This window comes from Perca fluviatilis, chromosome 2 (genome assembly GCF_010015445.1).
Source record: "Perca fluviatilis chromosome 2, GENO_Pfluv_1.0, whole genome shotgun sequence".
Lineage (NCBI taxonomy): Eukaryota > Metazoa > Chordata > Actinopteri > Perciformes > Percidae > Perca > Perca fluviatilis.
This window is the reverse complement of record NC_053113.1, coordinates 29302550-29328229: the sequence shown is the minus strand read 5'-3', so window position 1 is coordinate 29328229 and position 25680 is coordinate 29302550. Positions and strand designations below refer to the sequence as shown.

Genomic DNA, 25680 nt, shown 5'->3' with positions numbered 1-25680 from the left:
ATCCATGAAATAACTGGCCTTTAAAAATAAAAATCTGCCTGCCTATGGAATTTAAATATGGTGTACTGACTTTTGTTGCCAGCGGTTTAGACATTAATGGCTGTGTGTTGAGTTATTTTGAGGGGACTGCACATTTACACTGTTATACAAGCTGTAAACTTAATACTTTATATTGTAGCAAAGTGTCATTTCTTCAGTGTTGTCCCATTAAAAGATATAATGAAATATTTACTAAAATGTGAGGGGTGTACTCACTTTTGTGAGATACTGTATAATCCTAAAAAAGAATGTATTTGTTTTCCATTTTGTTTTAACTATAGGTTGTAAGTCAATTTCAAACTTGTCTGTACGTGGAAAGTTGAGTCTTTTTCCCCTTTTTTGGATGTAATTAATTCTGTTTTCATTTGAATGTGTTAATGTTTATTCCTCCACTAAACAATACTTTGGAGTGCAAAAGTCATAGGTTTGTCCGTCCATTAATTATCACTGTTTGCGAATCAACGTCAGAGCCTCCCATACTACATGATTTTAAAGGTCCAGTGTAAAGAAAATTCACATTTTCCGAACTTATTGTAAAACAAAGGGCATAGATCATCATCCATTTGACTGTGAGATGTGGTTGAAAGCTGCAAAAATGAGTTGAGACTTTTGTCACACAACAGTTTAAAGCTACTCTGTACCATAACTACTATTGTTATGAGAGGTGAGAAGAGGCTACTGACAGATCGCCTCAAAGTACATTGTAAGCTGGTGCCAAATATTAATGCAGTAATTTGCCATTTCTTTCATATATTAAAAAAGCTCATTAGTCATTGGACGACATTTGAGTGGGGTTTATGGCAAATCTATAGAGCAGGTTTTTGTGCAGAAATGCAAGTAAAGTGAAGAGTTATATGAAGACGAAAAAGCGAGACCTCTGTTGACAATCCTGTGCTAAAATGTCCAACATGGCATAGAATTTAACTTAAAGCATCTTCTAGCGAATCAGGTGAAATGCCAAAAACCAAAGTTGTGGTTTTCTTTACATTGATGCACTGGGTCATTAAAATCAGGTGGCTCTTATTTTGGGAATGCCATGCAACACATTTTCTGAAGGGATACACACTTATTCACTAAAGAATTTTTGATTTCCAGTTACTTTGAGAAAAAATTAATTTCATCTTTTAACAAATGCCGCTGTCAGAAAATTTAAACCTGATCTGTATAGAGAGACAGTTTTGTATGTTTTTCTTTCTTATACTGTCTGTGAATGCGTGCGTATGAATTTTGAAAGTTGGGCACGAATCAGGGTCAGTGTTGGTGTGAAGTTTTTATATAAACTAGAATCGGCTGTATATAATGTTTGCCAATTGTAAATGGGAAAATAAATGCAATTTATGTTAGCCATGAATCTACACACACCACATTTAATAAAAAACCTCTGATCACGACATGCTAACATGCACTAAAACTCATGAAGCACAATGAAATAAAACCTCTCATGTCTCTCTTGCTTTTGTGTAGCATTGTGCTATTTTTAATAACGAGCAACAATTCAGTTGGTCAATATATAATATATATTGTGTATCTGCATGTTGAAGAATTTAATAGGATGCTTCTTTGAAGGAAACATAAAATTGAGGAAGCCCCAAATGGCCTCTAGATGGAGCTGTTTTTATTATGTGGCCTGGTACGTGTGTTGCCTGAAAGGCTCAGCTGAGGGCGATAAAAACCCAAGGAAAGATTTGTTCTGTTTTGTTGGTACGTCTTCTTCTGTGACGCACCCTGGAACTTGGTGACGTCGCAGGACAACAAAGATGGCAGGAATAGGAGGCAGCAACTACTGGGAAGGTAAGTGAGCAAAATTAGACTCGATTTAAGAAAACGGAATGTGAAACGACATCTAATACAGCATCCATAATGTCCGAAATTATTTTGCCAGTGTCACTTTCGGCGCGTTTGGCTCATATCTATGGTTTAAACACATAGCTAACATTACGTGTCTCTACAACGACTAACGTTAGCTCCTAACAAGCTAGCGAACACTATGTAAATTATCGTTATTCTTTAGGCTCTTAAATCTGTGTCGCCCCTCTAAAAGGTTTATCAACTAACGTTACACACATTAAAAGTCCGTTGTAACGTTTACAGATGTTACACCCATTTGATGGCAATTAGTAGAAAGTTGTTTCTTTATTTTTTCCTCGTTCAGGTCACTCCAAAGTAATAACGTTGCCATTGTTAGCTAAGTCTGAAAATGTTAGCTAAGTGTTAAAATGTTGTCTGTGTGTGTGCGCCCCTGTTACAGATCTGCGAAAGCAGGCCAGACAGTTGGAGAATGAACTCGACCTGAAGTTGGTCTCCTTCAGTAAACTATGCACCAGCTACAGCAGCTCCAGGGATGGACGTCGAGGAGACACGTAAGATCCGTCTCACCTGCAGAGTTCACAACCGCCTAAACTAAGCAAAGGTCTCAGTCACACAGGCACGGGATGTTTAGAAGTAGTTAAGCAACTGTAGCTTAAATGGAGACTACAGTTAACTGACTAACGCAACTCCAGTATACACCCAGCAAGTCAAACTGCCTCTGACTACTGCTACAGTAGGTAAATCAAAGCAAGAACACATTTGACCTGATTGGGATTGATCGGTTGAGTTGTTTGGACATTTTAAAGACCAAATGATTAATCAAACAAAAGTCTGACAAAACTGATAACAAAAACAATTTTTAGTTGCATTTCTAAGTAATTTGAGTCCCTCTCATTTGTGTTAGTTTAGGAATGCATGCCTACTATCTAACTAATATGAGGGACATAATCTATGCTAGGGCATGTCCTTGTTTTAGTGAGAATATAAAAAATGGCTTCTTGTCAGAAACTTTTCTGGTCACAATCGCACAACAACAACAAAAATTATCCCAACATTTATTTTATAATCTCAAGGATCATGAAGGTGCAAAAGTGGCCTAAGTCATAGTGGTCCGAAGACCTTGATATGTGGGTGGAGGCTTGCCAGCAAAGTGTTGGCTGCAGGAAGGAAGTGTCTATGAACAATGCATTGAATCCATACCAACTCCAAGGGTGCAATAGTACAATATTCTAGCAGGGAGGCAGTGAAGAAGACGTCTCTATGGAGATTTTAATACTATATAGTCTATGATTGTAACGCTACCTTTTGTTTCTTTTGGTAATCAAGCCACTATTGAAGGATGAAACTTTGAGATCTAGCACACCTTTTTCGCATTTTGATTCTTGAAAGTAATTTGGCTAGAAACAGTCATCTGTACATAAACAATTCTTTGTTGCCAAGTGGTGCTGGTTTGTTGCCCCAAGTAACAATCATTGGACAATTCTACTGATGCATCTGTACATAGGACATTCACTAAACCATCAGCAGCTAAGAAACCCATAACTACCTATGTAATTTAATCTAAAACATGTCAATCACACTTAAGATCTGTGTATGGAGGGAGTAGCGTTAGGTTGCCCAGAGGAATGCCCTAGGTTTTTTACTTGCTTTAGTTGCTTTGTGAGTAATTTCTAATTCAACATTTATTTTCATTTGGATGCACATTCATTTAATTTGCTAAAAATGTTTGAACCCAAGTGCACAAGACTCTTCACACAAGCATTATTCCTTTTAATATTACGTTTTTGTGCTAAACTTAACATTTCATTTAGTCAGTGTATCATTTAATTAGTGAAACAACTCAAATCAATATCAGTATATTTTGAGAACCTTTTAAAAAAAAAAAAATTATTTGCTTTTCCTCCTCAAGGTCAGACACCACCCCGCTGCTAAACAACTCTACCCAAGACAGGATGTTTGACACCATGTCAGTGGAGATTGAACAGCTGCTGGCCAAAGTAAGTAAATTCTCATGGGCCAGCAAAAAGACTGTAATAAGAACGGCACTGGATTTATGCCAAGCGTCTTGTCTTTCATCAAGGAAAGATCAGACTGCAGGCTCCAATTCTTCACATAGTTTGCATTAGACCCTAGAGGGCTTTAATCTATCTGACTCAGTTCAACCCAAAATGTAAGACACATCATTTCATTCCTTATAGGGCAGTCCAAAGACAGACTCCCCAAACAACAGGAGATCATAACAAAAGAAAATGAAACTGAACCGTACATTTTTAAAGTAATGACTCAAAGATGTAAGTCAAAAACAACTACATAATGATAGTAATATTATGCAATTCCGAAAGCATACAATGCATTTATCCCTATGATGCGTTGTCATTTGGCTTTTTGGCATTACTAAAGACATCCCTTTGATAGAATTAAGTGTACTTCCTCGAATTGACACATGTTGTACAGTACCGTATGTTTGTTAATATTGTGTAGGTCTTTACCTTATCTGCTGATTTTTTTCCCCTGATGTCTTTTTTACGTCCATCTGTCAATCCATCTATTTTCCATCTCTCTGTCAGCTGACTGCAGTGAATGACAAAATGGCGGAGTACACCAACACCCCGGGTACAGCTTCTCTTAATGCTGCGCTCATGCACACGCTCCAGAGACACAGAGACATCCTACAGGTTTGCCATCTCGTTCTTCCCAATAAGTTCTCCTTTATTCATCTTGCTCATCAATGTTCTATACTCTTTATGTATTCTACGTTACAGGTTTTGTTTTCTGTAAAACACTCTAGAAATGAACTTTACTAAATTCACTGCAGAACAAAACAATTTTCTGAAGCACTCAGTGTTTTCAGTTTGTCCTTTTTGGTGTTCACCGTTTGTTCTTCTTTACACCCCTTCTTCATTTTCACATTGATTTGTTTTCTATGCAGGATTACACTCATGAATTTCACAAAACCAAAGGCAACTTCTTGGCCATCCGGGAAAGGGAAGACCTGCTCGGGTCAGTCAGGAAAGACATTGAGTATGTACCACCACCTTTATGATTCATTTGTTCATGCATGTGTTCACAGTTATGGGAATATGGACTCTGTAGTTTATTATTCACACTTGTAAAATACAATTTCAATGTACGTAACTATTGATAACTCATTAAATGTATTGACTGATGAAGGGGTAGAGTAAATGGGTGGTCAGAGCCAACACACATATTGTTTCGCTCACTGGAAACTGTTCATGGTATTGCACACAAAACAAATAATATTGTTATGTGATAAATTGCTTGTGTTTGATCTTTGTGGCTGTGGAGGAATAAAAACTGCCAAGCATTATTCACAGTGCTTCCATGTTGTAGACCTTAGAACTTAGAGGGATAGTTGAACCTTGACTTCCACTTGGCACACTCTTAAAAAATGCTGGCCATTACAACCTAAGCAGATTCATGGCCTCTTTGGCCTTGTATTGAGAAAGTGTGTCCTCTGCTCAAATTGCCTCAGTAGTGAGTGAGTGTATTGAAATGAGATGGAGGCTTTTTTTGTAATAGCTTATTGATCTGTAAGACACAGCATTGAGCATATGGTGAGCACTGCAGGATTCCAATTGATCCCTTTCCATCCATCTAGTGTGCAGATACAGTAGTCTGCCTCATACACGTTCCACAGGCCTCACAGTCAAAATGTTTTATCAGTGTAATCGTAGACTAACTTGTTTACATTGGATTTGGGGGATGTATATAACAAGCTATCAGCAGTTGTACTTAATTTTTTCTATAGGGAATGCAGAAGTGCTTGGCTCGCTACTTAATGCAGGAGACTGCTGCTGCTGTTTGTATGATTTTTTTATAGTAAAAAAGGTCCCATTATTAGCAAGGTTAAGGAATGATGATGGTGATGATGTTGTTGACAGAGTTGAGGAGGAACACACAACTTTTCCCCCTCAACAGATTTCTTTTTTTTAAATTTAATTTATTTATATGGACAATGTACATTAATCAACATTTATGTAAATGTCCCAGTGTTAGCCAGCCAGGCGAGATGTTTTTTGATACCAGAGCAACAAGAAGCAGTAAGACATTAACACATCAACAGTATCCACATTCAGTACATGTAGCCATGCAAGCAACAAAACACAGCCAAGCAACATTGAATATAGCCATTTTCAACGTACAAATATACGTACAAATATACACATAAATACATAAATGAACAAAGTATAATTGTTTGTTGTGATAGTACATTGTCTCTTATTTCACAAGTAATTGCACTCTTTAAATTAACTTATTTTAAATCTACTTGTATCAATGCACCACCAAGCCTTCATTATCTAGTGATAATTTGAAGTCACAATGCATGTTAGCAATTACATTTTAACTGTACTATCCCATGAGGTCAGCACTACATGCAACAAACATGCAACAGTTCCCTCAATCTTCTCATTAAATCACACTACTAAGGAGTGCCACTGACCCTACTAATGGGCTTACTGCTGATAAATCTAATGCATAGAAATGAGCCAGTCTTGTTGACCCATTGCTCAGCCTAACGATGACTAATGTTGCCCTGGGGCTGCTAATGAGGGAACTGTCTTGAGCATATAGGTAGGGGAATTACAGCTGCCGCTGTTGTGGCACTGTATAATAAGATGTCGAGTCATGCTTTACATGAGACGATTTCTTTTGAAGAGCAATTTGCCCTTTAGCTCCCTAGTGACCTTTGCTGGACAATGAAAAGTGATAAGGTAGGACTTGAGAATATACGAAAGCCGTCAATCCTGGACAGCTGGAAGGCTAGCTTATTATTTTTCAAGACTTGATCTGTTGAACTCCCTTGACTGTAATGCAGCTTGTGAGGAATAACTAAACTGTGAACTAACTGGACATCACTAACACACTTTTCATCTGTTCTGAGCTGCGTACAGAGAAAATCAATGACCACAGTTTTACTCAGTTGTGTTGTTTGCAACAGTTAAACATTGCAGTGAGAAAAATAAAAACTTATTATCTCTACATCACAGAAGCAGGGCCCAGTATTTTATGACCTTGTGATTTTTATCAAACAATCTGAGATTGTTTTGTTCTCGGTTTGAGCAGCCCAGTTTAGAACTTGAATCATAACAGCAGCATAATGTTAAATAGGTGTCAGTAGTCATAGTTTTACATTTTTTTAACGCAATATATTGCAGCTTAAGTTGTGTTTAGAAAGCAAGATGTTAAGGTCACTTTGTTCGAAAATGTGTCGGCTTTCATGCCATTGATAGAGTCTTGTCTGTTTCTGCTGCAGTTGAGCCTTTTGTCCCTTTTGTCAGGTAGAGGGCAGTAGAGATCTTGGGCCATGAGTTGACCTGGCCAGGACGCTGTTAACTGTTTTATGTGTACTGAGGTTGTTTACACTGCACACACACAAAAAAAATCCATACTGATTAAAAATAAATAGCGCATTTATTTCATTTAATTTATGCAAGCACAATAAATGAGCAATATGACATATTGTCAAAAACTGTGTCAATATCTTTCTGCATGCTTGCAGACTCTGTCAGCAAAACAGATTCTCACATACACGCACGCACACAGCTGTATTCATAACAGTAGAATGGAGCAGACCTAACGCTCCCTCTTCTCCTGCTTTGATTCTAAATGTCAGCAACAACAATGACAGCTTGCCTGTGATTTACATTGGTGCCCTTTTAAAAAGCCTTGCTGAAGTGATGAAGCTGGCTGTCAGTACAGGCAATTCTAGCCCCACAATGGCATCAGCTCTGCTGCTGGGGCGGTCAGCTTGGACTGAAGGCAGCCACTGTGGAGTGTGCTGTGTGTGCATACTGAATATAGTATTTCCATTCAGCGGCTTTGGATGGTGCACTGGGGAGGAATTAGGCACATTTGTTCTGGGTGGGGTAGGATGTTTATGGTATATGCATGTGCATTCTCTCATGCTTTACAGTTACCCGTCCTCCCCTGCTCTTTATCTCGTTGCCCAATAGGAGGGTGGGGCTGTGTTAAATGACCAGAAACCTAGGAGAGCACTGGGAGTCAGCTGTTCAGGGATGCTGATAACTAGAGCTGCATCAAGCAAAAGTGAATGGGTGTGATGTGTTTGTGACCCATCCATTATACTGCTTTGCTACCAGATAGCTTAGTAATAGAGCAGCACACCACTTCACTTCTACTCCTTTTATTAACCTGAGATTGTATGGTTCTATCAGTATGTGCATGGAATTAGTGGCCTCTTACATAGATCATTTATAAAATAGTGAAAGCATTGTATACTGTTCTAGACTTCCACCCACTCTGAACCGTTGTCAAGGAGGAGGCCAGGCCAAGCGGCACCTTGGGCCTTTTCCCACTGCCCAGTAGGTTGTTTTTTAGCTGTGATATGGCATGCAGAGCTGTGATTTTAGGCATTTCCTTCCATGTAGTGTTAGTGCAATAAATGTATTGGCTCAACATACATGGTTATGCAGGTGACCAGAGAGAAGAAGAAAATGATCTTTGCTCAGCTCCACTCAATATGGTAGATACCATTAACAGTCCTTTTTCTGATCTGCTCTAGTACAACCGTACTGGTGCTGTATTTGCTGTTTTAAGTTACTGCTAATGCAAACCAAATATGTCCTGCTGCTGCTTGCTTTACATAAAAAGCTTTCAATTGGTGAACCACAAAAGGGCTTTTACTGTAAAGCAATACATGCAGTGTGATTGGCAGCGACTGCTATTTGATAAAAAAAATTGGGTCTATACAGCTGTTACGCCAGTGCTTTTGTCGGTGGTTCGGTTTAAATTTGGCAATGAGTAGGAAAAGAATTAAAGCTGGGCAATATATCGATATTGTATCGATATCGTGATATGATACTAGATATCGTCTTAGATTTTGGATATTGTAATATGGCATACGTGTTGTCTTTTTCTGGTTTTAAAGGCTGCATTACAGTAAAGTGATGTACGTTTCTGAACTTACCAGAATGTTGTAACTGTTCTATTATTTGCCTTTACCCACTTAGTCATTATATCCACATTACTGAGGATTATTTATCAAAAATCTCATCAGCACCAATAGTCAACACTACAATATTGTTGCGGTATCGATATCGAGGTATTTGGTCAAAAATATTGTGATATTTGATTTTCTCCATATTGCCCAGCCCTAAAAAGAATAAGTAGCTAGTTAGATAAAGAGCTGTAGGCCACATGTGTTTGCCATTTGTGTGAAGCACACCATTAAGGTAAGCAACGCCTTTTATGATGCCAATAGATCCCTAATGTTCAGTGGGACGGGCGACTTAAAAGAGTGACAGATAGTCACCTCACTTTTCAAAACAAATAAGAAAACCATTTTCACCATGTTGTCTTTTGACGGTGTATGAGGAAAAGAAAAGGTTGTGGTGGTGATTATAAAATAAATGGGTTGCCACTCAGATAGCCCTTTCTCTGAGTGACTGATTCTGACGCCCGCTGATCTGAACAGACAAGAATCATTAGTGTCAGACATACTGCAAAAGCTACAGCTGAAGGTCAGGCTTAAGTCTGTCGACTGTCAGTTCGTTGTCAGCTTGGTCTGTTAGGGCTCTAAGAGGTGTCCTAGGTTTGGTTGTGATGTCTGGATCATTTTTGACTCGGATGACATAACTTTGCAATGACACTCACTGTTTTCGAATGTTGTGTCACATTATGCAAATGGCAAATATTGTTGACCTTATTCCAAGTGACAGTGTTGTGTTTACTAGTGTATCTGCATTCCCCTTTCAGGACGTACAAGAGTGGCTCCGGGGTCAACAACAGAAGAACAGAGCTGTTTCTAAAGGAGCATGAGCATCTGAGAAAGTAAGTTCCCATCACCTTTCTTTGCCGAATTTGAAGTAATCAAGAATCCAACTTTTTAATTCACTCAGCAGAGTTTATAAGGATATTTATTTGTTAGTTTTGGTATGTCAATCCCAGCAGTTGAAAGTAGAATATAGCTGCCATTTTTCGTGAGCTGAACAGCCTTTTCTGGCAAACAATAGCTTTGGCTTCCCAGAAATCAAAGTCGGGATAACTCATCATGAGGGTTCAGCACAGCCATTTGGAATAACACTGGAAATCATTGCTGTTACTGATGCTTGCTTTGTTAAGCTCTGGCACTCCTTGGCACTTTATCTCTTGATGCTTTTACTCTCTAGCAGATTGGAAGCCACTTTTTCATGATGTCGCATTCATTAATCTAGAGTTTCTTGTATACTTCAGGATAGAGAAAATGTAAATCGGATTTGAGTGCTTTCCTGGCTAGTGCAGACAAAAAATGTTTGTGCTTTACTTAATGCCCTGTTGAAGAAAATATAGGCAGAGACAGGTTTAGATTTACTTGTAGGGGGCTTTACTTTACTTTCTTGTCTTGCTACGTGATGCTGAGTAAGCTTACCCAACACGTTTTCTGCTACATAATTTAGCATCTTAAAGCTGTAAAACGTTAGGCATACTTTTTATACTGACACAGTAGGTCAAAGCATAATTTGCCAGTAACCTTATTAGTGTCCTATTATTATTTGGCTGACACTCCAGAACTGCATGAGGTAGCAAAGTTTGTGAAATCTGTATGTGCGTGTACCTGTGTGAGGAGTGTAAAAGTAACCCTCCCTGTGTGAAAAGTAAAATTGGAAGTCAGCAGGGCGCACGCACGCACGCACGCACGCACGCACACACATTCAAACAAAACCTAAATATAACACAGAAGAGCTTTTAATATTGCCCAGGCTTGAGGATCCCATCTGATAATTTGAACATAGCAAATATAAAGCAGTGTGATTGATAGTGTGTGGCTAAATGTTTGTTTTCTCTTTCAACCTCTTAAGGAATAATGTCTCAATTATTCCCCATGAAAGACCTCTTAATTAATTTAACAGGTTGTACCTGCTCTGACAGGGCATGGCTTATTTTTATTTTTCAATTTATGAAATTAAAAGGGTTTTATAGAGTGAACTCAACAACATGAACACCTTTCAAATGCAATGCAGTAATAAGAAAACAAATATGATAATTCAATGACATGGCAGTTTTTGAAAACAAGATTTTTCTTGAACACTAATGTGGTTTTGCATTGTTCTACAAACCCTACCGCCAAATTTCCACTACTGTATGTGCAAGGAAATACTGATCTGCATTTAAATTACCAACATTTATTTAACCCAGGTAAATACCACTTTAGTTCACTCGTGTTCCTGTAACAGCTGCCATGCTTTGTGGCAGTGACATAACAAGGGATCTGTAGTGTACGGTGATAACAATCTGACCATGCAGAAATTTGTGTATTTGGCCATTGCTGATGGATGGATGCAATCCAAAAGGTATTACATGGGATTCATTTTTGGAGAATTTGATCGCAACATTATTTTAACTCAAAGTTCCATGAGGGATTGCTAGTTAATTATTGTCTGACAAATCGTGTCGTAGCATAACAGTTAGACTCCCAACACCACAAGTCTATCACTGTTTTGGTGCCGTTACCAGGATTCACCAATTCAACCTTTTTCTTGTCATCGGCCGTTCAGTGTACACATTTTACAGTAAATTTGAGAAAAAGAGAATACTGGTCGCATCAGTTCTCTGCATTGACAGATACCCTGAGTTGAGATTCAGGACTGCAAGTAAAGAGGTTTCCAAGAGAGTGATATATCTGCAGAATGCTACCACTTCTAGATTAGGTGAATGTATTTATGAAGTTCAATTGCAGAAGCATAAGCAGTTTAGCTCCACAGGGGTTTTCAAGAGTCACATAGACACTCCAACATGGCCTTAATGTGAACGCCTTAATGGATTCATGTACTGAAGCATAGAGAGTTATTATTCCTGTCCGGTCACTGAGGGTGTGGCCCTGAAAAACCAGTCATACGGTTACTTGTATCTGCTGTGTACCTTGTATTTTACCTCGAGAGAAGAAAGGAAGATAAGACCCTCTCTCCCTCTTTCCAAATTGAATACTGATGATGAAATAATCTCAGCAACGCAGCCACCTGCATTCCCAGCAGTCGATCCCTTGTGCCAATCCAGCACAGTTGATCAGGATATGCATAATGAAATTATCTTATTAAACCACAACCCATGTTGTAGGGCTTCCCCAGACCATTGACAGAGATGGGAGGGGAAGGCGGAGATTGGATGAGGATCGAGTTACGCTCGATTGATCCTATTAGAGCCATAAAACAGGAAAGAGGGCCTTAAGAGAAAGGGACTAAAATGTGTTAGTGGCCAGAGAAATGGTCAGAATTGGCACTAGAGGAAAGGCATAGATATTCAATAAAGATGAGAGATTAGAATTCTTTCTTCTTTTAATTTTTATATTTTAGAAATATATTAAATTTTTTTTTTTTTTTTTTTTTTTTTTTTTTTTTTTTTTTTTTTTTTTTTTTTTTTTTTTTTTTTTTTTTTTTTATATAATATATTTCAGCAAGTGAGCCACCGTGAGGATTCAAATGTTCTGTCTCTACAATGTTTTTATGGTAGATGATGTAATGTATGATCAATATAAAGTGTGTGTGTGTGTGTGTGTGTGTGTGTGTGTGTGTGTGTGTGTGTGTGTGTGTGTGTGTGTGTGTGTGTGTGTGTGTGTGTGTGTGTGTGTGTGTGTGTGTGTGTGTGTGTGTGTGTGTGTGTGTGAGAGAGAGTCTATAATATATTGGCAAGTGATGGTACCACCATTGCCAAACTGATCAACTAAGACTACTCTATCACTTCCCAAAGAAAATAAAAGTCCCTTCCAGTTAATCTACACATTTCTGCTGTGGGTGGAGTGCTTACAAGCCTGCATTCATTCTCAAAAGAACCTAATAAGACAGATATGCCCAGATTAATTAAGATAACCTCCTCTTTAGTTTTGGCAGCTAGTGATGATCCTTGTATAGTTCCTCATCAGTCAGACCTGTCCATACACCATGTTTGAAAAGCTGTCGTTGCAGGAGACAACGGTAAATAAGAGTGACACTTTAGGTGCTTTCAGACAGAGCGGCTGCCGTCCGTCAAGGTTGGCAGCGGCAGCAAGGTGAGGGAGAGCTCTCGTTAACGCACACACCTACTTGGTGCTGCATTCAGTGGTTTAACTTTTTCAAATTGCAGCCGCAACTTGCTGTGTGACCAACCATTGCTACAACAGAAACTGCAATATGGTGAGATAATACTAGGTGAATAGCAGCAGTCTGTGCGTGTACACGCTGGTAGGATCTGTGGTGTTTGTGGTGTTGGCCAAAACATTAACTTGATGCTGTTAAATTATTAGCGCAACTATAAGTGCTTTTGATATTTCTGTCATTTTCGTGGAGTTCGCCTTATCACTGTCTTTTTCTCCATCGTTTTTCCATCCGTTTTTCCATTTTCTCTGCCATAAAGGTCACTGTTTATGAATAAACTAGAGGGAGAGAGGGGCAGGTCCATTAAAAGTTCATATAGGAAATGCTCATATGGTAGTGGTCACGACAGTCTGAGAAGGACTTCCTGTCCAACAGAGATTATTTTTGACAGCAATGGTGTCTGTGTGAAGTGAGGCAAAATGTACACCTCACTTTGGCACCTTTGCTTTAATTTGATAGTGTGTTTGCTGTGGGTCTGCTTGGACCCTGTTACTTGCTTGCAAGTCTAGTTTCCAATGACTTTCTACGCAACCATGCATCATCTCACAGTCCTAAAAACCCAAACAAATTATACACCTTTGGAAACAATGCTTTTCAGCTCTGTGTTAAGTTCTTAAATAAAATGTAAAAGCAAATCTCCTGGACAATTTCGGTTTTCTCTCATAGCCATCCTCCTAAATGTTTCTCCTCTTTCCAAAAGTAAGGTGTATCAATCTTTATCAATCAATCAATCAATTTATAGAGTTCTCGGATGTCTTGGTTGACTTATCGTCTAAAGTTGGGATAGGACACCTTTTTTTTTTTTTAAATGTTTTTCCAGAAACTTTTTTAATTCATTAGCTTCGATGAGGCCATGACAATTTATTGCCCATCCAAAGGATTGAAATGCTCAATTTGATAGTAACAAAAGCTTTTTATTGGGTTAACAATTTTGACTTTTACTTCCAGAACTCTGATGGCTAGTATAACCCGACTCACTTCTCCAATCTACCTCACTTTCTTCAAGGTCTTGTTTTTAACAAAATGTTATTTATTGTAAAAACTATATTATTTGAAACTATATTGCTAAGTGCAGTGGAATGTGAAGCGATAAAAAAGACACAATTAACAAAATCCAAAAAGTATACTGTAGTTGTTTGTTGGTGCATCCTCCTCTAACTGTTTATTTTCTCCAAAATATGCCAATATGCCACAGTGGTCACCTCCTACAGCCTCTTTCTTATTCTCTGTTTTTCTTAATGTCTTTATCTTTCTCTTCTTGTTCTTTAGTCTGCCTGACCTGTTGCCTATCTTAAGAAGTTTGATCTGGGCCGCCAGTTCCCTGATATGCTAATGTTATCAGTAGAGGAAAGCTCTGAGGATTCAGGATAAAGTCCTGACCTGCTCTGCCTGGCTCACTAGATAAATCCAAATCAGTTCAGAAGATGTAGAGGTTCAGTCAGAGGTTAACCCCCCAATAATGTGAAGGTGTCTGGAGCATTTTAGATCAATTAATTTCTGTGCTGTGCTTTTTAGCTGGTTATCAAGATAAGCTCCTAGAATGTTGCTTTTGTGGAGTGCATTAACCATATTCATGTACTAGCTCATACATAACAGTCCATTATGATCTATCACAAGTGCATTTTCCTGTAAAGACATTATAAAGATTAAGATTGTGTACCATTTATTGCCACTTAGTTGCAAAATAATACGCCTTTTCTTTATTGATTCCAGTGGGTTTGAAGTGTTTTGCTGTTTGCTGGTATGCGCTGATTGTCTCTTTGTGATTGGTGGTGTATTTGCCCAAAGGCCTCTCATTTGAACAATGTTCTCTCTCGGAGTAGCAAAATGTTCTACATCACCACAGCCTTTTCACTGCTCCAGTCTAATCACAATGTGTAGGGCCAGGCCCTACCAGCTGAGCTGTCGACATTAGAAAGGAGGAGTAGTTAGTAGCTGTTATTACTGACAACACGTAGCCATTTAATCCAACAGGCAAATATTAAAATTAGATAAGCAATATATTCATGCAGGTTTTCAGATTTTTGAAACACATAATGGCAGGCATATAACCATTTTCAAAGGTGTGCTGAGTATGTAGCTCTGCGCTTTGATTTGCGAGCACTTTTCCTCTTTGCTAATGCAGTTTGCCTCCTGCAACTGTTGCCAAGATTTGCTAGACTGTTTCCTAAGCAAAGTAATTAATGTTTCAGTTCACCTGGCTGATTGTATTAGTTGCCTTATATTGCTCTAAAAGCCAACCTGACAGAGCATTACTCTCAGAAGGTTGCTGTACAGCATTTCCTTTCAGAAAACCCCTCAATACTTGTCAAATACTTGATGAGTCAACAGAAAACAAATTGGTTACCATTTTGGTAACCTGTTTAATTCTCTGTTAATCTTTGAGTGGTACATGCATAACACTGCCTATGCAGGTATCATATTTGCCACTAGTTGTTGTAGGTCTTAATGCAAGCAAAAAATGTGTGTGTGTGTGTGTGTGTGTGTGTGTGTGTGTGTGTGTGTGTGTGTGTGTGTGTGTGTGTGTGTGTGTGTGGCGAAACGGGGCAAGGAAGCATGCGGGTGAGAGTGGGTTGATACATCACACTGGGAAAGTCAATTAGCTGGGAGCTAATGAGCGATGTAATTAGTGCAGCCAAACACCACTGACCAGGTGAAACAGAAGGAACCCACTCTATAGCTTAAACCTCAGAAGGCCACATATACATAAGCGTGATGGCACAATCAACCTCACAGCTGCAGCTTGATGATGGTGGGAACAAAGCATAAATCTTTTTCCCCATTTCATCTCTGCATATAAAAAATCTATAAACCAAAGCTCACCTCCTCAGCTCGCAGCCACCCTCTCTCTTTTGCTCTTCAGCTCATGATTTACAATGTGAACACTATTGGCAGACAACTCAAGGTTCAGTTTTCTCTGTCAGTCATTTGTCTGCCCACTATGATGTTTTTTCTTTCATAATTTATGACTGGTGTCATGTGGCTTTCTATTTCAGACTTACAGCCTTAGGGGCACTGGTAGATCTTATGTGCCTAATAATCAAATTAGCTTAATGGGTTTGTAAGATTTTGTAAGACTCTACAGCGCTTTGCATCACAACTACCCATCCTTGCAGTATTCTTTGCTGCTCCCACAATGCATTTGTGCAAACTTGCCTGCCATCCCTCATTCTGAATTATGTGGCAGTTATCATCCCATGTAAATTATTCCATTTCAGTGTGACAAAGATAACTGATATATTACAGACTACTGCCAAGTAGCAGTTTGGTGCTTGTGTGCGAAGCTCTGATCCAAGAACAGAAGGCTGTCCAGCCCACACTGTGACTATGCAGTGTCCCTTGCAGTGTCCAATCTCATTGGCAACACTCTTGGGATTACAGCAATTAAACCCAACAAGTAAACATTTACTGGTTGAGGTCATTCCTGTATGGCCCGCCAGCAGAGAGAAGGACCCTAAAATTAGAGGTCATTAGCAGGACCAATCTCAAAGTGATTACACCAATTTATAACCCACACAATGGTCTGTCCTCAGAGATCAGTTGGTAGATACCTGACCACATAAGTGACCTGTACAAGGTCACGTTTGTGGCCCACACTCAAATTTAGTTAGAGCCCCTTGATGGTAATGGTTGCGTTTTGTAGTTTTGTATCATTTTTGGTCTGCCTGAATGAGCTTTGCAGTGCTCCTTCTGTAATCATGAATCTTTTGAGATTATTAGGTCTTCCTTGAATTCATCATTTTTGATAAATCCAATCTTTAAAACTCCTTTAAGGGCTGCCCAACATCTGTTAGATGAAAAAACTGTTAGCTCAGCACATACTATACTTGCCAGCAATGCATGCGCGCATGCAGAGCCACATGGCATGTTTCCCCCTCATTTAAAAAGAAAACCGCTGCAAGACAGAGATAACCTGATGCGCAAGATGGTTGTTACACATCTGAGAATCCGTCATTGGAAACTGTTTGGAAAAGGCCAGGCACTTTCAAAATATACCTGGCAGGTGATGAACCTGTCTAGTACATCCGCCATTGTTGTTTTAAATAAACAGTCATGGCCATCACGCACATCTACACCACGCCCGAAGCTGCCAGTAGTTCCTCACTGGACCCTGATAGGTTTGGACACAAACCCATTACTTGAAGCCTGACTAGATGGATTTTGGTGTGATATGTGATCCCGCAGTTCTCATGTGATCTCGGGATTATTTAACACAATTACTCACTGACTTTTGGAAAGATGTTGCAATTATTTAATTTAAAAAACTTAAACTGTGAAATTTCCCGTAAAATATATATATAAATTTCCCGTAAAAATATAATATATATATATATATATATATATATATATATATATATATTCATTCAGAACAAAATAAATGTTACAAAATAAGAGTTTACTTGCAAAACGTAATGTGCGTTTTGTGGTGGTTAGGAGCCAAAATCGTAATCGTGAATACAATTCGATTAATTGCAAAGCCGTAGCTTACACTAAGAACAGATGTTCAGGATCAATTTAAGACCATGAACTGATTGTCACATTTAAGATGGACCTTTTTCACTGAAGATATTGTAATATGTCACAGCAGGAAAAGCACATGTGTTAATAATGAAATGAATGAGGACTGAGGTCTGTTTGGCTGCTTCCGTTTCAGGGTCCTGGTATTGTGCATGCTGGTAAAATAATTCCCCTAGGGAGTGTGATCATCTAAAGCTGACATGGAATCATGGCTCGTGCTGTTTTTAGGCACAAGCACTCTGAAGCACTCTGAGCATCAAACCAATTACTTGGGTTTAGGCATGAGATTAAACAGAATAAACGTTGAGATGGTCAAGTAAAGGTATCAAGAGAACATTTTCGTAAAAGTTGGAGATGGTTGTGGTTTGGTAAAAGTCTGGTGCGGATTAAGGCAAGGTAGGAATCTTTGAGAGACCTTCCAACTCTTTCTGCAACTTTGGTTGAATCCATAAGGACGATAAAAGCCTAACACAAACCACATATGGAGCTGGACAATGGGGATGTGGAGTTGTTGAATGGATGTTGAACTATGAAATTCAATCCCTTCAGTTTTGTTTGTTTGGTGTACTTTAGTTCTCTGAAACATTATCCAAATTGATTCCAATTAGGGAAATTAACCGCTGAGAGCATTGTTGTTTATCAGCAACCCGAGACACGAAACCAGTGTTACAGCATAAGAGATTTGTGTTTGTGTGTGCGCACCTTTCAATATTCTCTGTAGGACACTCTTTGATGTAGTTACTGTATGCTGAAGCTCCAGGATCTCTAAGGTAAAATCCTCTCTGGGTCTACTTAGTCCAGACTCCATGTCGTTGAGGGAGTCATCCACGAGGAGAAGATGAACAAAATTAATTGCTTAACAGCCACACTATTTTGTGCAGAGGTTAAACATAAATTAACTAACTATAGCAGTTATTCTAAGCAGTTTTACTTGGGATTTAAATTTCAATTGCCAAAGCATTATTAACATCTGCCACTGCTTTTTAAATTGTCTACACAACAGTTTTTACAAATAAGACTTTCTGTTACTTGTTACTGTCAAGCAAAGGACATGGATAAAACAGAAACAAGTAGCACATGCACACAGACGTGAGCACACTGATGTTAGAAAGATTCAAATTACATTACGCTGTGTTCTTCCAGACTGGTCGGATAGTCACTGTGTGGGAGTTGATGAGATTGATGCAGAGAGAAGAAAAGGAAATCCAGTCCCAAACAACATGCAATTAAATTCAGTTCATTGTCCAGCTCATTGTCACCAAGTACAAGATCGGAATTCAGTTTTGATCACTGCCAATCTGAAACTGATGTCGAAAACTGCCCCCACTTAAAGGTGCTGTAGGTAGGATTGTGAAGATCCAGGACTTAGCCAAAGAATTTGAACATCGACAACTTCTCAGTCTCTCCCCCCTTTCCGCTAAAGCCCAAACGGTCTCCTAAGCCCCTCACCCCACAAGAGAGAATCAATGCGTGTGCATAAGCTGTGATTGACAAGCAATTAGACACCCCCCCCCCCCCTTTTTTTATTTTTATTACCTGCTTCGTATAGTTCTACTCGGACATAGGGTCACTTTCAGCAAATTTTACAAAACGTTAGTTTTATAAGTCTTACCTACTGCATCTTTAATTTGTTATAACATTCCATGTTTTGCTACCCTGCCTCATGTCAATACTTAATCACCGTCTTTATCTTTTCTTCCCACTCCCCTATCTTACACTTTTGTCTATAGTTCGGACCGACTGATGGATGACACAATAAGGTAAGACCTGCTTTCTGTCCTCCACATATGGAAAGACATTTTGAATACAAATTTTGAAGTATTGTATTAGAAAAACTAAATGGAAACGGAAAAATGTGATAAAACCTCCTCAATTGCACAAAAAACTTTTTTTGTTTCGCTCATGGAGGTTATTACCTTTGTCGAAAAAGAGTTAATTCGCTAAATGCGATATGGAAAGCCTTTACGCTGAAGTAGGGCTGGGCAATATATCGATATTATATCGATATATGAGGCTAGATATCGTCTTACATTTTGGATATCGTAATATTGTGATATGACACAAGTGTTGTCTGTTTATGGTTTTAAAGGCTGCATTACAGAAAAGGGATTTATTAGCTGTTTTGCCTTTACCCACTTAGTTATTGTATCCACATTATTGGTGATTATTTATCCAAAGTCATTGTGTTAATATTTTGTGAAGCATCAATAGTCAACCCTACAATATCGCCGCAATATCAACATCAATGTCTTTGGTCAAGAATATTATGATATTTGATTTTCTCCATATTGCACAGCTCTACGCTGAAGCCTAGTTTATTGGCTCCAAACCAGTTGATGGAAACGCACCTAATTTGCATTTCTTTTTTTGCAACATTTCAAAAGTTCACTTCAAATTTGCTTGACAATTGAATGGAAACACAGCTGCTAACAGTGCAGGAAACCAAATGTTGTTGCTCAGATGTTTCTTACTGTAGTGCTCCTTAGGAGTTATAGCTGACTTCTTCTTCTTCTTCTTTTATGTACGTATATTGTTATGAACCTTGATTTATTTAATTTTTTAATAATAATAAACTTTTCAATGCAGTTGTTTGTACTGATGATTAAACGGGGGGGGGAGTTTCATGCACATCAAAGCTCCATGGAAGTGCTCCAACTGCTGGTCACATAATATTGTGTGTGCATGAAATGAACAAGGCTGTCACGTGCCCAGAATAAGTCCTCCTACCTCCCAGATTTATATTTACCATCCATCTCTCACTAGTCCCTGCTCCTTTCCTTTCCTGCAGACCTGCACAAATGACAAATATGTTGTTTAGGATTTACCCTCCCTCCTTCCAGGAGTTGTCTCTCATCATTTCCAGTCCTTGCATCTCATAAACTATGCTTACCCATGGATTGGCTTGGATAGCGATTGCTGGATTTTGTTTCTGAAATGGTGGATGATGCTGTGTATTTCTCCCCATGTGTTTCCTGACTTTCTGTAATTTTCCCCATAGCGTTATTTTTTACAGCCCATGTCTAAGCTGCTGCCCACATTTTTTTTTAACCAACCTATACCATTGCATTTCCTCATCCTAATCCTCCAAAGGTTATTGTGGGAATTGTTAAATTGCAAAACCAAATAATAAATGTATAAATATAAATATAACTAAAATAAACTCAAGGGAACAAAATAAACAGCATTAAAGTTGTTGAGGTTGGATGTTTTGTAGATGGGTACTGATGTGCAGAAGTGAACACGCCAGTTTTTAGTTCACTTTTCAAGTTGTTTTTCCAGATTATAATTTACATTACATTACAGATGGGGTCATATCTGATATCATCTGATGAATAACATGGTCTAATCCATATATTTCTCTATCTGCATTTTGAATGTTATAACGGTTCAAATGTTTTCTTTGGACTTGCTTCCTGTTTTTGCTTTGTTAGGTGATATCAAAATGAAAAGCACCCAGTCAACTTTTCAAGTTAACATTAATGTGGTAACCTCTTTGACAACTTGGACCCTGATTTCCATTTCCCTGTGGTGCATATCAGAACAAAAAACAACTTTGAAACAAATGCTGAGGTGTGCTTTTATACCGAAGTTAGAGGTTACTTCTGTGGAGATTTTTTTAACCGAATGGGGCCACGGTCTCAGGATAGAGGGGGAGATAGTGAAGTCTTCGGAGGCAGATTCGTGATTTTGGGTTAAATAATTAAAATTGACTTTAACTTGACAGGTTAATCAACAACTTGAGACCCCTTGTGTGTGTGGGGGTGGGTGTATGTGTGTGTTGCGTGTTGCTGGAGTCAGCAAAGTGTTTCTCCCTGACTGAGGCAAACTTGATCCCCAAAACACTGCTCCAGGCCAAGACTGCGGACTGTCAGGAGATGCTGTGAACACACACACACACACACACACACACACACGCACACGCACACGCACAAACCACACACACACACACACACACACACACACACACACACACACACACACACACACACACACACACACACACACAACGCCTGCTGCTCCAGAGCTTTGCCAGCCAAGACTAAACAACCGTGGTGATTTCATTTACCTTGTTTTGACCTGCCTCCATTGGGCTCTGTCACTCTGGGATGGGAGGAGTTTGTCCCCTGTGGCCAGTGCTTACTTGTTGTCACCCTGTTGTTCAACAGTTACATAATGCCATTGTACCACCTGTATTTTGAGCATATTAACACTAACTTAAGGCAGTATTTTACCTTTGTCAGGTGGTTTTGAGGAGTTGATTTATTTTACTCAAATGCTCCCACTGTGAAGGGCTCAAACGAGGACGCCCTAGCTGCTATTGATTTTGGTGTGTAACAGATGCCACGGAGGGCAAACATAGAGCCTGAAACGTTTTCTGCCAGCTACACTTTCCTGCACTGAAAGTTGCTGAGGCCAAAGTTATAGAGCAAGTTAGAGAGCTTAAATATCACCGCAATTCTATACCTTCCTTCTACAAGCCAAGGTGGCTCAAACACACCCCATAGGCACCCACGTAAAGCTGAAGTAGAACGTGATAGGATGACTTATATTTTACCCCAGAATGATTCCCTTCCTTGTAGCATGGACGTGCCTACAGACGTGTAGTCCTTAAATACCCGTTTGTAATCGTTAAAAAGGAGAATATCAACATTTGCAAACTATGTTTCACAGTCCCATGTTCTTCTATATCTTATAATGTGTGCATGAATGTTTATTAGATGGTAATCAAATGGGTGACAACACCTTTAACTTCTTTCAGTAGGCTAAATATCTGATTAAACACTTAATTTGGATTCATTTGACTGACAGGTGTGAACTTGCTGGAGTGAGTTGCAACTATTTAAAAGTTATTAAATATACAACAAAGTTGATTTTAAATCAAATAGCTGCAGAAATGTTTCTCTCCAGTTAATTTTTTTGGATCACACGTTTTCTTGCACCAAAAGCTTAAAACCTTGACTTAACCTAGATTTTGCTTTTGAATATGTTGCAGTTGTAGGGACTGAATTTAGATGAGGACGTCTTCTTTATTGTATTCCCAAAATATATTTCCGGTGGTTCTGTTGTCCTCCTTGACAGCCTGTAGCTTTAAACTGCACCACCTGTTCTCTTTGAAACTGGATGCTCATTTCTCATATGGGGACTCACTTGCAGTCAAAGGTACTTTACAGTACTAATGAGTGCAACCACATGCAGCATATTGTCACTTCTCAACTAATTTCTCTCTCTTGTCTCTTTAGTATTGCTATGGCGACCAAGGAGAACATGACCTCCCAACGGGGCTTTCTGAAATCCATACAGAGCAGAGTCAACACGCTGGCCAGTATCCTTTATGCTTATAAGTGCATGGTTGTGTGTTTAGGGAAAGGAAAATTCAGGAGGCAGGTGACAAATATATATATATATATATAATTGAATATAATGCAGTAAGGCTCTCAGGCATTCTGTATTGCTTTCAAATATTTATTTTATCCCTGCTGAGTCAACACACATGTAGGTTTGATTTTGTCATCTTTTGTTTCTTTTGTTTGCGGAAGCAACCGCTTTAAATGTGCATGTGGCACCTTTTCATATAAGTGATACTTTAATTTATTTTTAATAAATTTATAAACCCCTGGACTGGGCAAGATTTCGGCTCATGTTCAAAACCTTCTGCACATTCAAAACAAATCCCATACATCTGTTTTCACTGAGATTTTGGGGGACACAGAGACAGCGACACAAAGCTGCTGGTCTCGTATTGGTATATTATGATTTTATTCTCGACATCTCAGATGATAACTTTTTCTAACAGTGGCCCAAATACTCGTAGTAATAGTAGACGGACCAGAATGCCACCTTTTTTGGTTTATCTTTTATTCTCTTACAAATTTCTCCTTCAAAATAAAATTACTCAGCTACTTTTATTTCATTCACTTTTATTGGGGGAGGGGGCAATGGAGAAAGCAGACCCACAATATATTGGAAGCTGATCGGTTCCCGGTATGAAATGACTGCTGTTCCTTCAGAAATCAATCGTCACGTATTCCTTTTGGGTCATTGGGGTTGGGTCATTTCCCCAAATTATCCTTTGATTTTGTAGAGGTCAAATAATGCAACAAGGTCTGTGTGAAGGGCTACAGTAGGTAGAGAAGGGGACTTTCACCTGTCCACATTGTTAGTTTATGTCAGCACTCCGCTTTACAATGACAACATTAATCAAGTCTTCAAACCAACCCAGATTAAAATTATTATTCATATGCTCTCTTCACCATTAGGAATTGCCCAATCGGAGACCTTCTGTTTGTCAGACTGATCTCATAAAGTGGCGTATGTATGACACGCCAATTCGTATGCCATTTTGGCGTGTTATGAAGACGCATTATCGCTTTTTTAGCATGTTTATCAACACCGTTCGGCCGCCATTGACCTACATTACGTGTGAATTTTCGCCGTAGCGAGTACTATCAAGGGACGCAAGTCCGCGGAGGGAGGTTGGACGACGCCACATGGTGTGTATGTTTACATCCGCTGTATACAGCATAGACATACACGTGGATAGCTCAAAATGCGTACAGATAACACACTATTTGGCTTTAGGAAAGTGGCGTGTATGTTTACACAAAGTCATGATGCCATGTGTGTAGAGTGGTCCTGAGATCTGATTTGTCACACTTGTGTAGGTTTTTGCATGGCATCGACTGTGAAAATAGTTTGCTCCATGCTAAGATGTTTTGAGTCAGTTGGAACTTCGTAAAAGCTCTTCAGTAAAGTGGTTGTAGATCATAAAAAGACAAAGATAAAGCATTTTTTCTCTTTTATTTCTTACTGGGTTAAAAATTCGGCAGTTTAAATATTTGTGATCTTCCCTAACTTTTGACTCTCCTAGACCGTTTCCCAACCATCAACAATCTCATCCAGCGAATCAACCTGCGGAAGAGAAGGGACTCTCTCATCCTCGGCACAGTGATCGGAGTCTGCACCATTCTCCTCCTGCTCTATGCTTTTCACTGAGAGCCAGCCCTGGTGAAATCTTTAAAGGAGCAGGATGTATCTGTATCTTTGTAACACGGGAACCCCAGGAGACTGAGCTCAGTGATTGGAGGACCCTGGAGGCTCCTGAGCAGAAGGACATTCAGTTGGCCCAGTTCTTGGAAGAGAACAGATTTGGCCAACATGAACTACTGAACTTGTATTTAGCAGTGGGACAGATGGAGGGCTGCCAACAAGTAAATGGAGACCAAAAGTAAAAAAATCTGACTAGATTTTAATCAATTATATTGATAACTCACTTGGTGAAAAGTGTGAAGAGACCTATGAGAATGTGTGATGCATAATTCTTTTTGACAGGTGGAAGGATTTTTAGTTGGATGGTCCTTTTTAATTGATAAGAGATACTTTATTGATCCCCAGGGGGAAAATTACATGTCTGAGAAGATGAAGTGGGATGGATAGTTAATTGTGGGCTGTAAAATGTGAATTAATAAATTATTAATATCAGTATGTACAAAAACGTGTGTGACACTACTAGATACTGAACACTTAAAACATGAGAGAGAGAGAGAGAGAGAGAGAGAGAGAGAGAGAGAGAGAGAGAGAGAGAGAGAGAGAGAGAGAGAGAGAGAGAGAGAGAGAGAGAGAGAGAGAGAGAGAGAGAGAGAGAGAGAGGAGAGAGAGAGAGAGAGAGAGAGAGAGAGAGAGAGAGAGAGAGAGAGAGAGAGAGAGAGAGAGAGAGAGAGAGAGAGAGAGAGAGAGAGAGAGAGAGAGAGAGAGAGAGAGAGAGAGAGAGAGAGAGAGAGAGACCCTGCTCTACTAGGCCACCAAGATACGTTTGTAATCACTGATTAAACATCTAGAGCTGAATTAATCAATGTGACAAATCAACAGAACATGAATCGGCAACCATTTTGACAATTTATTAATTGTAAAATTAATAAATCTGAAAATGTTCTGCCTTTCCTTGTTATCAAATACAGTTTAGTGAACATATTTAGGTTTTGGGACTGCTGGTTAGACAAAACAAACAAAATTGTGACATGTTTCACTTTTTTTTTTTTTATATGTTTTTTGGCACAATTGATTAATCAACAAAAATGTAAGTTTATAAAAAGTGTAAGGTAAAAGGCAGCTGCACACATTTGTTTGTGTTTCTTAAAGTTTGGTCACTTATCCAAGAGGTTTCAACAGACTGTTGAGGTCAAATGAACTAAGAATTATCAGATTCATGTGAAATAAGCATTTTGGATGA

At 39.0% G+C, this 25680-nt stretch overlaps 1 protein-coding gene across 1 annotated transcript; it reads left to right on the top strand.

Annotated features, from left to right (window-relative positions):
* Positions 1 to 1714: 1714 nt before the first annotated feature.
* On the top strand, positions 1715 to 24945 carry gosr1 (golgi SNAP receptor complex member 1). Its single transcript, XM_039783251.1, has 9 exons — positions 1715 to 1830; positions 2288 to 2399; positions 3758 to 3845; positions 4416 to 4523; positions 4778 to 4869; positions 9586 to 9660; positions 19184 to 19213; positions 22694 to 22776; positions 24322 to 24945. Exons 1-9 carry the CDS (start codon positions 1797 to 1799, stop codon positions 24444 to 24446), a joined length of 747 nt encoding a protein of 248 aa, XP_039639185.1. The 5' UTR covers positions 1715 to 1796; the 3' UTR covers positions 24447 to 24945.
* Positions 24946 to 25680: the final 735 nt, after the last annotated feature.

Coding starts and splice junctions, on each gene's coding strand:
- gosr1 (XM_039783251.1), top strand. CDS start 1,797: ATGGCAGGAATAGGAGGCAGCAACTACTGGGAAG. Junction 4,870..9,585: donor TCAGTCAGGAAAGACATTGA/GTATGTACCACC, acceptor TTCCCCTTTCAG/GACGTACAAGAGTGGCTCCG. Junction 9,661..19,183: donor GAGCATGAGCATCTGAGAAA/GTAAGTTCCCAT, acceptor TTTTGTCTATAG/TTCGGACCGACTGATGGATG.